The sequence below is a fragment of the Lepidochelys kempii genome, chromosome 7 (assembly GCF_965140285.1).
Source record: "Lepidochelys kempii isolate rLepKem1 chromosome 7, rLepKem1.hap1, whole genome shotgun sequence".
Taxonomy (NCBI): Eukaryota; Metazoa; Chordata; order Testudines; family Cheloniidae; genus Lepidochelys; species Lepidochelys kempii.
The window spans coordinates 88,199,018-88,215,815 of NC_136386.1; the positions used below are offsets into that span (position 1 = coordinate 88,199,018).

Here is a 16,798-nt window from a genome sequence, read left to right on the forward strand (position 1 = left end):
ATGGTTCATACAGTCACCAATGATAAGGACACAGAATTCAAGTTTCTAATTATACTTACCATAGTCAACTTCTTACATCATATCAACATTGTCATTTGCAGCTCATTTTTCCAAAGACTTTTATTTTTTTCTGGCACTATATCATATACTCATTTCTGTGAATATGTATGTAAACTCAGTCATATGCCAATTAATTACTTCCCAATCTGTCATAATTCTCATCTATTGATGTCTACTTCAACAGATAATTATTTTACATTTCATTTGATAAGAATAAATGCCTATAACACAACTGGGCTTTAAATATTGTTAGATGTATATTTCATTGTAAGCTAGAAGTTGATTAGATTCAATAACATACATATCCCAATAAAAGAAACATGAATGCCATATAACCCCACAGCCATAACTATGTATGTGATTGCAAACCAAGAGTAATGCTATGTTAGAACATATCAGTGTATTAGAAATGAAAAGTACATCAGTAGGGCAATATAAATGCCCTGACACAATGTATATCCCAGACAAAGCTTCACAAAACTTGGTGTAATTTGGTTTCTATAAATTTGTGCCAAACCTTTTCCCCCCGGCTTTGCTTCATGTATAGCATTTCCCATTAAAGTTTATCTGATAGATTAGGGTTTAAGAGAATCCTCAAAAAGTGAAAAGGCAAGTCAGCTGAAACAACTGAGTTTCAGTTGACTTCTACTGAATCACTGGCACATTTGCTATCCTCAGCAAACCCCGCCAGAGATGCAGAAATGTCCTAAAGGTTTCATATGACTGATTGTAAAATAATAGTTCACAGGCAGAGCTGCTTTGACTTCATTTGGCTTTGGTTTAGGTCCAACAAAACCTTTCTTATGCTTGAACTCATTCATAACAATTTTGCAGTTATGTCATATGGAAGTTTATTTTTGCTTCAATGTTTCCTTAGCATATTCCCACTAATAAAAACCTGCTAGCCTAAAATTATGGTAGTTCAGGTGTATTGCTATACAGAAATACAAACATTAAAGAAATAATAAATTAAGTCAACATTCACGTCTGACACAATACCATTCTACAGGCAGTAGCCTACTACCATCACAACACTCAACCACTTTAATACTGTTTCCCATACATTCCCTGTCATGGTTATTCGACTGATTGCACCTGTTTCCTTTCTGTTCTTTGTGTGCCCCCCTCTGGTGTTAAGCCTTGTGCCCTCCGTCCCACTCTTGGAGTGGAACTATGCAATTCTCCTACTCTTAGACTGGGATCAGAGTTCAATATCCCATCTTTGCCAACCACTTATTATTGTGCAAGTCTGACTCCACACCTGTTTTCTTCATTTTGGAACATGTGACCAGTGAGATACATTAATGAACAGCCTTCTTAAAACAAGTAGGTTTATCAGCAAATAGAACCACACGAGAGAAAATAATTTTAAAACAACAAACATCACACATGCATATTAGACTCATCTAATCTTATGCTTTGATATAAGCTAAGTTATTTGTCTTCCCTGTTGAGTTACAGGAACAGAACATATCCAATTTACATAATTGTAGCAAGCCCAGGAGCTATTGAGATCCAGAGAATGTTTCCCCCTTTAGAAGAAACTTCCTTTTCTCAAAGCCCCATCTCCCTCTGAATGCATGACCCCATTTACCTAATATGTTAATGGCTTTTGTTTCTAGGGTGTAGGTTAGAAGTCTTCCTTTTGTCTCAATCTTTTTCTTTTGTGGTCAGTCAGCCAAGCCATTCAAGTGAAAAGGTCCATCTGGTTGCGCCATTGTTTGGCAGCTAGCTCTGTTGAGGCTTCATGACTTGTAATCACAGGTCTTGTGACTGTAGTAGAGTATTTTGAAGTTGTCTGGTCCCCCAGTGTTCCGACTTTGTCATAGAAATCCCATACCTCAGACACCTTTGGGGTACAGAACAATAATCATTATGAAACTCCACGACATTTGTCACCTTCCCACTTTCATACCACCACTTTCAGGGCACATGCTAAGGCACTAAAATCACACACACAAATCTAATTACAGCCTTCTAGCACTATATTTTTAATTTAATGATTTTTAAATTCCAGTCTTACCCACTCTGTCTTGTGGATGGTATGTGGAGATGGTAAGTTCCATAGAAATCAGTGGACTATTCTGATTTATTGAAATACTAGTTGGTTTTAAATTTGAGCATTGCAGTGTGTTTTGGTTCTGTTTTTTTGATGTGCACAAAAAAAACACCACAACACCTTAGACTGATCATGTAAGCTGCTTGCAAACTGGTGCATTCTGGGTATTTGGAAATATTTCTGCCTCTCTACTTCCACTTATAGAGACAAAGCATAGAAACTGTCATTTCATATTGTATCAAAATCTTTTCTGTGCCTTTAGATTATTGTCAGTAGGTTATCTACTTGGCATTTTAGTCTAAGGACAAAAGCAGGCTGTGTGCACCTAAAATGATCAAACATTTTAAGGAACAGAAATTGAATGTTAGAATCTTAATAAGATACAAAAATAATACTATAATGATAGAAGGCTTGTTTTCAAATGTTTATAATTCAGCAAGAAATCTCAAATGCCTTTATTGTGGATTTATATAAAAATGCAAAATGAAAGTTTGTTTTAAGAATATAGGAATTGCCATAATAGAACATGCCAAAGACCAAACAGCTCCAATAGTGGGCAATGCCGGGTGCCTTAAAAAAAATTATGTGGTTTTAAAAGGATGTTTTATCTAGCAGACAAATGTATAACAAGATCCAGCAACGTCAAACTGGAAGTAAAATGCAAATATTTAACAGTTGTCATCATTATTATCTCCTTTATTGAAAGCCAAGGTTGGATAGGGCTGACGTCTATACGTTTCTTGGCGTAGGCAAATACATGGACTGCCGGACACCTCAAGTGTAAAATTTTCATTAGTGAGGGCAGTTAATCTTTGTAACTGTTAATCAAATGGAGTAAATTCTCCATCACCTGGAGTCTTTTAATTAAGTAATGTACACTAGCTGCTAACTAGGTAGAACTATTAGGCAATAATTTAACCAAAAGAGAAGAGAAAGTCGGGGGAGAAGAGTGAAAACCTATAGTCTGTATTAGACTAATGTATGATACTAATTGAATGCCCCAGAAATGCCACATCATAGAGGGGGAAATTGCAGTGCTTTTATTTTGTAGAGTCTAGTTTTTTTATTTCTTTATGCTACAATTTGTTTTTCTCTTATAGAGCTACACAAAAAATGAAATCTTTCCATAGATATTGTATATACGTTTACACTGCAGTGAAGTCCAGGGTTGGAACTCGTCAAGCCTAACCGCTCGTCCTTCTGTCTCTGTTCACATTGTGCTAACCCAGGGCTCAGACCCAGAGCCCCAGCACCCTATGGAGGATGGAGGGCCCAAGCCTAAGTCAAGCTGACACCCAGGTTTCAAATGCTTTTCCTTTGCAGTGTGGATGCAGCCCCACTGGACTTATCCTCTGGGAGTCTGTCAAAAGTATCCCCCAATCCTGTGGGCCAACTTACTTTGTCTTCTGGACAGTCAAATTTGGTTGACAGTCAAGTTTTCCCACATTACGCTGTGAACAAAAGGTTAGAATGGTGACATTTTGGGAGGGCACTAGGAAGTCTGGAATATGGGTGGTTGGACTCAGGCTCTCTTAATGCAGTGTAGATGCTGGAGCCCCAGGAGTCTGTAAGAGTCCGTCCTACCTGGGGTTACAAATGAATGTAAACACTCAAACCCTAGGTTAGCAAACCCAGGGTCTGCTAACTCAAGCTCTACTAACCCTGGGCTTACATTGCAGTGTAGATATACCATCCATTACTACTGTTACATTTTATTTCCTTTTCTTTTTCTTCTTCTTTTTTCTGATGCACTCTTTATATCAGAAGCCTTAGTCACTGAATTGAAATATTAGTCTCTGTTACAGTATTTTCCTTTGTTCATGATAATGTTGGATGATAAGATGACTGGGGGACGGGGGAATCATGAGGTTAACAGAAAATAAGAATCTAGATAGTGGGTCTAATAACCAAGGTAAAACTTGCAGTGTTTTGTATAAAGAGTTCATTCCAGTGGTCCCTGGAATAGTTTATACCATAGCTAGCCAAAATAGGCCTTTTGAGGTGGAATATTCTTTTTTTAATACCATTAAAACCCACAATATTTAAAAAAAAAAGAATTAGAATGAAAGTGAATTATTCAAATGCACTGAAATTTGCTGTATAGTACACACATATGAACCTATTCTCTCTCTCTCTCTCTCTCTCTCTCTCTCTCTTTTTTTTTCTTGCAGGCACTATCCTAGTGGACAGTATGCTAATAAAAGGGACAGCAGGAGGGACTGACCCCACTATTGAACTATCACTGAAGGACAACATCGATTACTGGGTGATTCTGGATCCTATCAGCCAGAGGCTGTACCTAAACAGTACTGGACGACATCTGGACAGAGATGTTAGTTTGTTTATTTTCCAGACTCCCCCCACCCCCTAAATCTTCGACCAGGAAGCAAGCATTTAATAGTTAGAAATGGAAAGTTTTCTAAGGGTGACTAGAAAAAAAATAGGTAAAGTAGTAACTGGATTCAGGAAACATTCTGACTCGCTGTTTTATAGACACACCATGGGTATTCCTTCATGTTGTTGGACAGAAGACATCTCTGCACCTATTTTAAATTAATGGTATTTCATGACATAATCAATACATTCAACAGCATGGGAAGTTCACATTTACAAGTTGTACCTACGTAGTTATATACATTCAGTAACAAGTTAATAGTGCCATGTATTGTTGCACACTCCCTTATTAATGTTTTTGTTTGTTTTTAATGTTCAAGATTTATCATAAACATAATAATTTCAAGGAGATGAAAAATTCATCTAGTTCTCTTTCTAGAAGATATAGAAAGGATGCCTGGGCAAGTTAGCTTGGTTCCTGATGTTAACTTGTCACCTGCTACAGATACCTGTCAAGGTACATGCCTAAAAGTTTGTACAACAAACTAGTCGAGACTGCAGTAAAGTAGAGATGTGTGAGCTGGTGAAAATAAAGTAATAACTGACCTAAACTCAACTTTAAAAAAAAAAGTAGGTAGATTTTTTTTTTTACTCCCCTCTACATTTTTATTTTTGTTTTCACATAACTTTGCTTTTTGATTCTGGATGGAAGCAGAAGTGTTGAAATACCTCCTCATGAGAGTCCTCTCCTGGAGCACTTGTCCAGCCAGAAGCGAGGAGTAAAAAAAAAAAAAAAATTGTGAGAATCTAGACTTGTGAGACTTAGAGCCCAATTATGTAGACATAAGAGGACCTCAGAGGATTCAAATAAGCATGTTGTGTTCTTACTCAGAACACCAGTTTATACCTTGTGTTGTTTCTTTTGTTTAGTCCTCACAAATCTTAAAGGAGCATTATCATATCAAATCTGGGTTCTATAAAAACAAACCTTTGCAAAATCTAAGGGCAACAGGAATGTTTTCATTGATGTATATTTCATTCAGTAGAAATACTCCTAAAAACAAATCAGTATCCTTCCTACATGTTTGCTCACCAGTCATTGTAGCAGTGTGTTAATACAAGGAACCTGAATGTAAAATCAACTCAAAACTGACTATAGACAGAAGTGAAAGGGCCTGATCTGAAACCTGCTAAAGTCCATAGGAATCTTTCTGTTGTCTGCAGTGGGCATAGATTAGGTCCCAAATGACCAGTTTATTTTCATTGTGTATAGTGAAATAAATGCATTAAGTAAACAAAGAGTAATAATGAAATGAAATTAGTTTTATTTAAATTATCCCTGATTTAATTTACATATATATATTTGCCTAATTGAATGCAATTTTCCTTATTTCGTATTTTTTTTTCATTTGCAAAGTGTACCCATCACATTCTCTAAATATCTGTAATAATTAGCAAAGTCACGTAGAGAAACGCACAGCAGAATGGGCACAGGAAACTCTACCAACTTCCCAACAAAGAAACTCAATCCCCTCTTAAATAATCTCTTTGGACAAAGACATGTGTAGATAGGGCTTGGAGCATCCCCTGTGCTTCATCTGAGCTCCGGTTTTGGACAGAATATTAGGAGAGAAACTGTAGTAGAACCTGACATCCTAGGACCCAGCATAGACATGCAGAACTATTCTTCCAAACTCACTACACTAAGTGAGTTTTTAGCTCTAACTAGGGCCAGGGAGAAACCGTAGGAATAAGACAAACTCAGAAGCACACTTAAATTTTATTTTTTGTTTCTGTTTAAGTGAACAATAACTACCTATGCCGGAAAGTGGGTGAATTTGGACACTAAGAACAGCACACAAACATTAAATTAAAGGAGGGTAGAGTCTCTTAAATAGCCAAGATCTAAACCTCATAGGCTTTTATAGATCAAAACCAACCACTATAATTTTTCTTCGCTGTGTCCCTTTTAAAACACATTGTTCAATGCAGACTTATATATTTGAACTTTGTCATCTGGTGCAATGACTTGATTTTATAAAAAAACAGATTTATTTTAAAAATCTAATTGTTTTTAGTCTCTTCTCTCTTCCTTCTGGTTATTTTAAAATTTCACATTCTGCAAGAAAGTACTTTTTTTGAGCCAGGTCCTCTGCTTCGTTGAAATCAAAGTTGCTGTGCCAGTTTACACCAGCTTAAGATCTCTGTTCATGTGGATATTGAAAACTGAGAAAGATGCCTTGATTCAACCTTTATACGTAGTATAGCTCTGTTGGCGCTATATTGAGATTTAGACTGTTTATTTATAACCGTTCTGCTTCCAGATTGTGCTAATGTAACTGTGTTTACAGAATTATTAAAGTTGTGTTCTGAAAAGGACTGCTTCACTGTCAGGGATACACAGTAGCTGAAGTGGAGGTGACTATATTTAGACTATTCTAGACCGATAACATGCCTTTCAAAATGTAATGTGAATACCTGTACCTTCCATATGCCATACACTATCTAGTGAGAGAACTTGCTGACCTGATTGCTGTTCTGTATTGGTTAACAGTGGCTTGATTGCAGCTGAAAGTGGTTTATAGTGCTATGAATTTATGTTAATGCTCCACCATGGCAACATTCTCAAGAAAGAGAAAAAAATAGGTCACTACATGGGAAATGGATGTACATTTATTTTAGGCTTTTTATGCATTATTGTATTGGTAATATTTCCAGCATATTCTACGGTTATGATTTTGGTGCCATCCATTGCTTGTTTTACAGTTAATTATATAATATTAGTAATGGACAAATACAAAAGGGTGAGTGTGGAATGAAATTCTGCATGTTTGCCTCACAAATTTCTTTGACTGTGAACAGAAATATTTTGAGAATACATGTGGCCTCAGTCAAAAAATAAAAAAAAATGTAAAAATCCCAGTGGAAAAACGTAGGTAAGGGTCCCCTCATGTCTTCAAGATCCTTGCCTCCCTCAAAAGCCCTGCTACACAGCTCCTCTTCAGAAACAGGAATACCTGTGGGATCTGTGGAATTCTGAAGAGACTCTGGCTGCATTTATTTAATGTAAAAATACTTATGTTTATTTCATGAGCTCATTAGATTTTCTTAAACATTCAAAACTGGAGTCATGCAAACCCTTCATATCAAAGCCTGAAACCATACAAAATCTAGAAAAACATTAGATCTTTGGCAATGTTCCATTTGAAAACTGTATGAAACTTGATAGTTTGATGGAGTTTTAACTTTCAATTTTTGGGGTTTATTTGAACTTGAAAATCAAATTAGTATAGGAGACTTGGGTATCCAGCAGAAATTGAAGTCCCACTGTACTCGAAAAGTACAGTTTTATTCTTGCAGTAAATTAATGTAATCCTCCTGAAGTCCCTTCCGATTTTTCCATCTCCCATCTGTCCCTTCCATGTCAATTTACTACTCTTTGTGATCCAGATGAAATCAGTTGTTAGATTTTCACCTGGCCTGAACCTGGAAACACCCATTCTCCTTTTCTCTCCTTTGTTTTACCTGTCTCTTTGACCAACACACAAATGAATATTCAGTGAAACTTACTCTGAGATCAAACATTATGGAAACTTATACTGTGTATCTTGCATATTACCACAACTGAGATATTAATTTTTCAGGTCCTTAGACAGCACATCTACTAAGTGAGCCAAAAGAGATCCTTCCCACTTGCCAGACACACAGGAACTGTGCTAAACCTCCCTAAACTGACAACCACTCCATATCTTAAACTTTCTTTAAACCTCACAAGCTCTCAAGCACATAGTAAGTTTTGGGGTACCTCTCATCTGATGGAGCCCTCGCACATGTCGGTTTGTAACATAAGAGCAATAACTGGTGTGTTTTTAATTTATTTTTTTTAAACAAATGAAGCTTTAAAAAGTTTGGGTTTAGCTTGTTTCCAAGGTTGTTTGTTTGTTTTACTATTTTGAGGGAGGAGGAGCCAATCTTATTCGATTCAACTGATTGAATTTGTGAGTACGAACAGTGTACTTTTTCTGAACAGTCCAAGCCACTGGTTCTCAACCTATTTACCATCGTAGGCCGCATGGGCAACTCTCTGTGTTATGTGGGCCTCATCCACACATATATACTGCCTGTATGGCTCTGAGGATATCACTGTGTGCTTATTGGGCCACTTATTTGTTTTTAAAGTTCAATTTTTGTTTGCAGATGCACCAACAACAAACTGAGTGCTTGTGTAAAATGGGGGTGGGGGAAGAATGCACTAAATATCAATACCCACGTAAACAGACTCACCCGGAGTCTATAGGTATAATCCTAAAATCATCTGCAACCTTAAGCAAAATATATGGGCCTTATCTAATATGCAAAAGATAAATATACCTTGGCTCAGTGAGAGCAATGGGGACAGCAAATTTCAGAGTCAAGAGTCATGCAAACACCTCGGGAATGGAGGTTGTTTGTAACTCTGAACAAAACTTTGTGGTTGTTCTTTCAAAAGTTTACAACTGAACATTGACTTAATACAGCTTTGAAACTTTATCATGCAGAAGAAAATGCTGCTTTTAACTGTCTTAATTTAAATGAAACAAGTCCAGGAACAGTTTCCTTACCTTGTCAAATATTTTTTTTAAATCCCTCTCTTTATTTTTTTAGTAGTTTACATTTAACACAGTGCTGTACTGTATTTGATGCGGGGGTTGGAGGGGGCTGTCTTTTTTATATATATATATGCTGCCTGATCGTTTACTTCCAGTTCCAATTGAGGTGTGTGGTTGACCAGTCAGTTCATAACTCTGAGGTTCTACTCTATCTAGAAACTGTCAATTAGAGGTCCTCACTTGGGCACAGCTGCTGTCACAGAAAATAATACAGAATGAAAAAAAAGCTGTCTCTTGAGTATCCTGAGAACTAGCCACATGGGAATGGTAGGAATACAGAGATGAGATTTAACAGAAAGACATCACCCCTTGTTTACTTAAGGCCCATATTTTCATTATTTTTCATTTCACAAAGAGAAGAGTCATAGTTTCACGAATCCTTTTTATGGAATTAGATTTTTTGGGATTTTTTTGAGTATATGAATAAATATGTTGACATTGTAACACAGCTTTAGTAACCATTTAATTTTATCAAGTAAATTATGCATTTCTTAAAGACCGTCCCTGAATATGCTTGCCATATAAGAAACAGCTGTACCTTGAGCTCTGAATGACTTGTAAAAATATAATGTAAAAATTGGTTATATTGCTGAATAGATCCAGTATGCCCATACTTTGTTGTTAAATTGTGGGTATTTAATATAGAAGAAAAACAAATGCTTGTGTTTTGTATATGTTAGCATTGGTAACTAATGAAACATTTGGTAAAATGGATCATTATTGTACTTACTTCAATGAACCTATTTAAGGAAATACATTAAATTAAATTAGCCTGACTGACTTACAGATTTAGTTCTAACACACAATCCCTGTTTTTTTCAAGCACATTCATAAACATTTTTCAGTCCCTAAACTCTCACTAATCTACTAAGCATGCTTGCTGCTGACATATTTACGACCTTCCTATACAATAGAATGTAATCCATTTGAATGTAAGATTACAATGTATGTTATATTAGCCACAGGAAGTTCTTATCTAGAGCAGTTATCCATTACGTCTAGAATGTATTGCTGGCTAAATTCTGTCAGTGCTCCTTACAGCTGTAGAAGGAACTGGACTCTGGCATGCCTACCCTTACAGGTGACCTGGCTGTTTTTAAATTATGAATACTTGGCAACTGTAAGTGATGTGTTAGTGCACTTGATGCTGTTTCCAAGAACTGTGTGACCTTTCAATTCAAACACTACTACTCAAAATGGGATTAGAAATTGTAATGGAAAGACATATATTTCATCAGTCTCTTTTGCAATATTTTGAATATTCATACAAAGATATGTCATTTTATTGTCCTCTGAATGTGTCAATTGATAATAAATTTTTAAAAATCACTATCTTTACTTTGAAATATGCAGCAACATGCTAGTAGAACTGACAAGCTGCAAGAGAAGCTATATGAGAGGCATGTGTTAGTTCTACCTAACTTTTTTTTTTAAACATGTTGCAAAAATAGGTCTAGGTTGTTCTGTTTAGGGCACTGTCCCGAGAAACTTTCTAATCCAGAAATGTAAAATAACAGTAAATAGAATGATATAGAAAACATAGTTGTCTATAGTAAACATAGGCAATATTGACTGTAGTGAGGAAGTTCGGTCTATGCCTCACCTTTCTGTGTATTATAAATATGTGTTTTCTCATTTACAGCCACCAATGTCGATTCAATCCATTGTTGTTCAAGTCCAGTGCATTAACAAAAAAGTTGGCACCGTTATCTACCACGAAGTACGGATTGTGGTGAGGGACAGGAATGATAACTCCCCTCGTTTTCAGAAGCAGCGGTACTATGTGGCAGTAAATGAGGTCAGCTTCACTTTATCTTTTTTTTCCTTTTCTCCATTTCCTTGGTGTAGATTACAGTTGGAAAATGCTTCTTCCCATCCTCTTTCTTGTTTTCATATTAAAAAAACCCTTCAATTGTAAGAATCCTTTTTGTTTCTAGATAATATTTTTTTCTAGAAGATGTGGCATGGTTATTATATTGGAGTTTTTAATATGTAAGCTGTTAATCTGCAAATACAGCAGAAAGTTTGGCACAGTTCTCATCAGAGTGCTTGTATAGTTTTAGCTTGTAAGCATTAGAGAGCCATTTGCTGAAGAAACCAGGTCCTTACACTGGATCACAATGAATAAAAGCATCAGTTTAAGTGCAATAAAAATAATTGAATATATAAATATATCAACAGAATTGAACGGTGTCATAAGATAATGCTTTCCTATTACTACATAAATGCAGGGGCACAACTAAGGAACTTGTGGAAAACGAATGCCAAGTCAGGAGTCATTTTTTTAAAGAAAGAAACAATAATCCTTTGACAAAGTTGTATTCCAGTGTAAATGTTTAATTTACTTCTATTCTGTACATTAAGTGGCCTCACAAATGGAATTATTTTGACTTATCTTGTTTATGTATCAGGGAATGATTGGAACTGCAAACTAACTCAGTAAACAAGAGATCTGAGATTTTGGGAACTGAGGGATGGATTTTGCTATATTTGTGAAAACTAAGTTATTCTGTTTACTTTCTCTCCTCTGCCTGTCTCACTTTACTTGATTCCTTTTTATTTTTATATATTAACATTATATTGGATAACAATGGTAGCCAGCACAGAGAGTAAGAGTTCCTGGCAACTCAGCTTGGTGGGTGTGACAATCAAGGTCCAGACACCCCAATGGGAGAGCAGAAGGTTTCAACGCCAAAAACAAGCAGTTAAAACAACTGATTGCATACTATGTGATTGTGCTATAAAACCATATTGAGTATGGCTTTTTGTGAAAGCTTGTAATAGTCTGAACTCGATGGTCTTTATGAGATATGTACAGACCATGGTTAAGAAATATATATATATATATATATATATATATATATATATATATATATATATATATATATATATATGTAGAAAATGGCAACTGTGGTGCAACTTTAGCATTACCTCACAGTAGGCTGGTGGAGTGATCAGGCAGAGAGGGGCTACCTCCCACACCATTTGTTTACACAAAATTGACTTCAAGTACCCATCCATTGTACAACTCAGGGAAAAACTGGGGTGGGTGACATTAAAGTCAATGGGAAGACACTGAGACATCTTGACTACTGACCCCAGATAATTTCCCCCATTCTGAATAAACCATGAGTTGTCATGCCAGAAGTGGGTGAGGGGAAAAAAGCCATTTAATAAATAAACTTGAATCTGAGGTGTTCATCCAAAACTTCTGCTAAGCCCAATAAAAGTGTATATGCAGATAACAGGTGTGGTTTTGTGCTGGGCCTTTCAGTACACAGGAGGGAAGTAAAAGTAGCTTTATACCTCTCCTGTATTCTGGGCTGCTCCAGTGGTTAGGGTGGTTCAGCATTACAGCAATTGTGAGGCCCTGCTATTACAGCAAGAGCTATGGGGACTGGGAAGGTGGTATCATAAGGCCAGGCAGACCAGCCAGCCCTCCTCTACTCCTGCCCTAGAGGAATTTCCTTGTAGCCCTTTCCCACTGCTACAGTCCCTGTATGTCACTAATGTACCAGAAAGGGGTTGTGGTTGAAATGAGAATCTAGCCCAAAATGTATATTTTCCAGACACTTGGGTATTTTAATTAAAAGAAACTGAATATTTATAAGTCTAAACTCAAGTCTGAGAACCCACGTGCAAAAGAAAACATGCTGAGTGTGACAGTACAAGGCACAAGTGGTTTCTTAGACTTCTGACCAGAAAGTTCTTTGAGACTATCTTCTTCATGCAAGTGAGTAAAATGTAGGGGTAGAAGTTTACTACTACTTCGACTGCTTACACATGTCCATTCCAGTGTAGGTATGATTGTGCCCCTTCTGTGTCGTCTTGCTGCTCGCAGTTGGCAGGGCCCTTTATACCAGTGTTATGAGCATGCGACAACAGAGGGTGCCGGACCTGACTCAACGGATACTGCTAAGAGAAAAAAAAATTTGGCAGCTGTGCTCAGGGTGCGTGCACACCTACATTGGAATGGACATGTGCAATACAGCTCGAAGATCAATACTACAGAAAGGTTAGTAGCAGTTTTTTGTTTTGTTTGTTTTTGCTTCAAGAAAAAAGGAGGATTAAGTATGTGTGATCAAGAGACAAATAAGATAAATGTAGTATGATAGGCAGCACTGGTAGCATTAAGATTACCTAAAACTTCTATTATAAGACTCTGTTTTCAGTTACAACTTTAATCATTTGGGCTGAAATTTCCCATGCCAGCTCTCTGCCTCAGGCTACCTTCTTTGGTCATTGTTGCTGAAACATTCTTTCTCCTATGCTATCAATGCCCCCTTATAATAACCTTACATCCGCAAGCACGGAGGGAGCAGGAGGAAGCACCCTTACATGGATACAAAGGGATGGGTAAGAGAAAAATTGGTATACTGAGAGTGATGGGAGGGGGGCACTAAGAACCCGGGGGACAGATAGGTAAAAACTGAGGGGGAAGGGACATGGCCAGAAGCTGGTGGAAGGGGGGGAAATAGGAGCAACATGGGATGTGGCAGGAGCCAAAGGATGAGTACAGCAATAGAAGCATGTGGAGGACAGTGAAGGGTCTCTGACTAGAGAACATTCCCATGCAGAACCTGCAACTGAACCCTGGATTCTTGAGTGTCACCATTCTTCTACTGTAAGCAAATATTTGTGAAACCTACTGGCAAAGTACGTTTTTCCATATAGAAAATAGCAACCTACTACTACTACTTGTTACTGTAATAGCTCAAGTGAATACGTGAATTCTGTTTGCTCTGATTCTAGAGGTTCTAACCTACTAATGACCTTTGTGGAGGGCAGTATAGTTCCACATTGTAGAACATTTGTGGGGTTTCAGTTTCCTTTTTGTAAAACTTAAGAAATTACATTAAAAGCCACCTCACTTTTAAAAGAACATTAGGAATGCAAAGTAAAACACTCCAAAATTAGGAGGAGTCATACTTATGTTTGCTGTACAATCTTAGTTCAGTCGCTTTGTTTTCATGTATTGTTGCCATCTTTAATTACATCAATAAAACTAACCAGTGTGGATTAAATAACTAACTGGTGTAGATGATTTTGGAGAATGCCAAGTTTTATGTCCTAAAACTAAGTATTTTTGAAATTCTAATTACACAAAAGGACTTAGCCACACTGTGAATAATCTAAACATATTACATATCAGTTGCTTTCAACTGTGAAACTGTTAGAGTAATTTCCTTCTACCTTTGCACAAGAAGTGGGGGGGGATGAAAACTCTTATGGCTGGACTATAACCTTGAAATGGTTCTGGGTGATGGGTATCTGGCTGGTGAATCTTGCCCATATGCTCAGGGTTTAGCTGATCGCCATATTTGGGGTCGGGAAGGAATTTTCCTCCAGGGCAGATTGGAAGAGGCCCTGGAGGTTTTTCGCCTTCCTCTGTAGCATGGGGCACGGGTCACTTGCTGGAGGATTCTCTGCTCCTTGAAGTCTTTAAACCACGATTTGAGGACTTCAATAGCTCAGACATAGATGAGAGGTTTTTCGCAGGAATGGGTGGTTGAGATTCTGTGGCCTGTGTTGTGCAGGAGGTTGGACTAGATGAACATAATGGTCCCTTCTGACCTTAGTATCTATGAATCTATGGTGTTTTCCCTGGCAAAATTAAAGGGAATCAAAACAGGATTTAGAATAGGACCCTGGTAGCAAACATAAGAATAAGCATTGTTAGCTTGTGCAAGTAAGGAGCAGACTCTAAGACTTACACTTTAATGCATTATTCTTAGAAATCAAAATTTTACATGAGTATTCATCTCTGCATCCCCGCTGGCAAATACAGGGGGTTTTGGATGCCTGGAATAGCATTTTTGCTGAGGCAGCTTCTCAAACCCTAAAAAGTGTGCCAGAAACTTGTGGGGAACAGCACATTTCATCTGCGCAGTACATTTACTCTTTTAAGTATTTGTACAAAGTGGAAAGTTTGACTAGAATTATCTGTCCGCACACACCAAATAGCTTTCCTTTTTGTGAATGCATTTGGAGGTCACAAAATACTGTTTGTATGAGACTGATAAGGACCTTCTTAGGATGAAACATTGTTTTGAAATCTGTCTCTATATGGTAATGGTGGATTCTACCTTTACAGTGCTAGCTGACCAGAAAACCTGTTCTAGAAGCATTTTTTGCCCCACATCAAGGAAATACACACAACAATCTCAAGTGCCCATATGCACTATGATGTGAGCCACCAAAGGGTTTCTAATAATTTCTTACAGTAAAACAAGAGACAAGTGATGTTTCTGGCATTGTCATACTACAAACAATTGTAAAGCAGCAACAGTTTATTCTTATCAGCTGACCTAAAATCCAGAGAGAAAAACGTATCAAATAATAATACAGAGTTTTAGCAAGATGATACAACTATCTTATGGTCACTCATTTGTACCATCACTGGGCAAAGATGCAGTGTTCTTGTTGCCAGTTGGAATCCTGGTTTAATAAGATACTTTATTTTTCTTAATCATTGTTATGCTTATATCTTCTGACATGGCATCCCCATGCCTTTCGGCAGTACTCTTTGAGTTAATGTTCTTATTAATTAAAAAAGTATGTTCCTGAAATTTGATAAGTTTTTTTTTCTTGATGGTTTTAGAGAGTAATTTTAAAAAGTTATTGAGAGTCAATTACCAGCAGAATACAACATTTTTCCAGTTTAAACTACAAGAGTGTAGTAAACTGTTTCTGAATTATCTATGGCCTTTCTATTTCCCTTTTTGGTTTACATATGAGGTATAATGAAAATATTTGTGTTGTGTAATTAATATGAAGACACTAAAAAAAAATGTTGTGTGTATGACCTCTAAACTTTGACAGAAAGAAATCTATTTATAATGGAGATTATCCTAGATATTCACACATGCATTTTATAATTATAGACAGTATAATTACAAGAAAACTATTTGTGGTCAAAGTTTAATTTATTAGATATTATCAGAAACATCAAGGGGGAAATCATTTTAATAAATTGAATTCCTAATATTTTAAGTCTTTTTTATGTTTAAATTGTCTTTAAATCATCATAAGGAATATTTAAAAAAAAAGTAGAGAGCTCTATTTTAATTTTAATATAATTCCCAATCTTGCTAATCTGCTCTTCTGTCATGTTAAAATTATAAATTTCAAATCAACCCCATACTTTAGCAGAAAGCCCTTGACGAACTGGACCCAATAGATCTTGCATGTCTTTACTTGTTTTGTATCGTTGTGTGTAGGCTTTCATTTTCATTCACAATTAGAAGACCTCAAGTGTTACAGAAAGAGAAGATAAACATTTGCATGGTCAAATGTATCTGAATTTCAGAGTCTCCTTTAAATTCAGAAATGGGCAGCAGTCTCTTTCCATACATCCCTTCTAATATCTGGAAACTTATAATGTTTTTGTAAGAGCCTGTGGGAGTAGAATCTGGGACTATAGTGGTGCTAGGCTGCTGATGCTTCTGTATCACCACTGGAAGCTGTCAAGGTTCCTTCCCCACTCTGAACTCTACGGTACAGATGTGGGGACCTACATGAAAGACCCCCTAAACTTGTTCTTATTCTTAAAGATTTCCCCAAGGTAGAAACTTTGTCTTGTCCTTGAACAGAATGCTGCCACCACCAAGCGATTTAAACAAAGAACAGGGAAAGAGACCACTTGGAGCCGTCTTCCCCCAAAATATCCTCCCAAGCTCTACACCCCATTTCCTGG

General features: G+C 36.9%; 1 protein-coding gene across 6 annotated transcripts in view; it reads left to right on the forward strand.

Moving 5' to 3' along the window:
- PCDH15 (protocadherin related 15) overlaps positions 1 to 16,798 on the forward strand; it is a 1,335,873-nt gene that overhangs the window by 841,949 nt on the left and 477,126 nt on the right. For all 6 annotated transcript variants that reach the window (XM_073353680.2, XM_073353679.2, XM_073353690.2 and 3 more), the window contains 2 exons: positions 4,291 to 4,451; positions 10,745 to 10,900. In XM_073353680.2, coding sequence (XP_073209781.1) covers positions 4,291 to 4,451; positions 10,745 to 10,900 — 317 coding nt within the window. The remainder of the gene's footprint in view (positions 1 to 4,290; positions 4,452 to 10,744; positions 10,901 to 16,798) is intronic.